Source organism: Fundulus heteroclitus, chromosome 3 (genome assembly GCF_011125445.2).
Source record: "Fundulus heteroclitus isolate FHET01 chromosome 3, MU-UCD_Fhet_4.1, whole genome shotgun sequence".
Taxonomy (NCBI): domain Eukaryota; kingdom Metazoa; phylum Chordata; class Actinopteri; order Cyprinodontiformes; family Fundulidae; genus Fundulus; species Fundulus heteroclitus.
The window spans coordinates 12701678-12702870 of NC_046363.1; the positions used below are offsets into that span (position 1 = coordinate 12701678).

Below are 1193 nucleotides of genomic sequence, written 5' to 3' on the forward strand. Positions count from 1 at the left end.
AGATCTTCTTCACTTATCAGTGAAATCAAATGTGTGACCAAAAGGTCACTCAAACGTCAGTATGAACACTCCCTTAAATGTGCACACCAAAAACAAAAGGCCTGTGTTCAGGGCTTTCAGGCACTCATTTGTAACTCCAGTAAATCTGGCCCTTAGTCCTTAAAATTTCCCAAATTGCTAACGCATTAATGGTATCACTTGTCTGTTGTTTATTTTGTGTACTGTGTGATTTTTGCTCAGCTAAATAAGTGATAGCAGTACATAAAGTTAATCTAAGAATTATCTATATCCTCTGCCAATTTAGATTTCAATTAATCTTTTAATTTGTGAACTTGCTCTTTTGATTGGAAGAAATATTCAGGTTTTGGAGCAGCCTAGCCAGGATCCTGACTTGGAGGGAGGGATATGAATAATTTTGAAGCCAACTGTCGTTAATAGATATGATTTATATAAACTAAGACTGAATATAAAACAGTTCCTTGTGTGTTTCACAAAAAAACATTGATAGCTTATTTGATGTGCATTTTAAAATTAATACTACCATTAAAGTAGTTTGTACTAGAAGAAGTACGTTGGGATAGAAGAAGTGCTTTGGGACTGATCAGAACTTTTTGAGTTGTTTTCAATCTCTCTTGTTTTCTTTATCTTTGAATGGTAAATAAGGATCTTTTCGGATTCTTTTTCTTAAAGAACAATAAAAGAGGATATCAAGAATGCACTGAAAATGTGTTCTTCTAGCTTTTATGCCATCATTAATTTATATATTAGGAGCTGAGGCAGGATTTGTGAGAGTAGTGGTCGTAAAGACAGGGTTGTAATATTTGTTTAAAAATAAAACGTTTTGATACTTTTAAACACTCTTTAGTATCTCAGATTAGTGATTAGCGATGTTGGTGTGGCTACAATTACTAAACAGCAATCATTGGGTATAATGCTATGGGAATGTAGACCCTTACCTCAAAGTTTTCCAAAGGCTGCCAATATTTTCAAATCCAACATGTTTCCCTATCGGTGAGGGATTGAGACCTCAGAGGAATGACAGGAAGACTGGAGGGCCTTCCAGGCAGGCAATGGTGCACCGCTGCGCTCTGACGGCCATTATTTTCAACGGCATGCGCCGTGCAAAGGCTCTTTGTGAGCTCTGCGCACACCGTGGTTAAAGTTAAACTATGTTTAACTTTGACTGCGGCGCC

The 1193-nt window shown here is 37.0% G+C and overlaps 1 protein-coding gene across 1 annotated transcript in view; it reads left to right on the forward strand.

Annotated features, from left to right (window-relative positions):
- The first annotated feature begins 1070 nt into the window (after positions 1–1070).
- LOC118557473 (nuclear receptor coactivator 7-like) overlaps positions 1071–1193 on the forward strand; it is a 16979-nt gene continuing 16856 nt past the window's right edge. The window contains exon 1 of the mRNA XM_036127569.1: positions 1071–1134. Coding sequence (XP_035983462.1) covers positions 1071–1134 — 64 coding nt within the window. The remainder of the gene's footprint in view (positions 1135–1193) is intronic.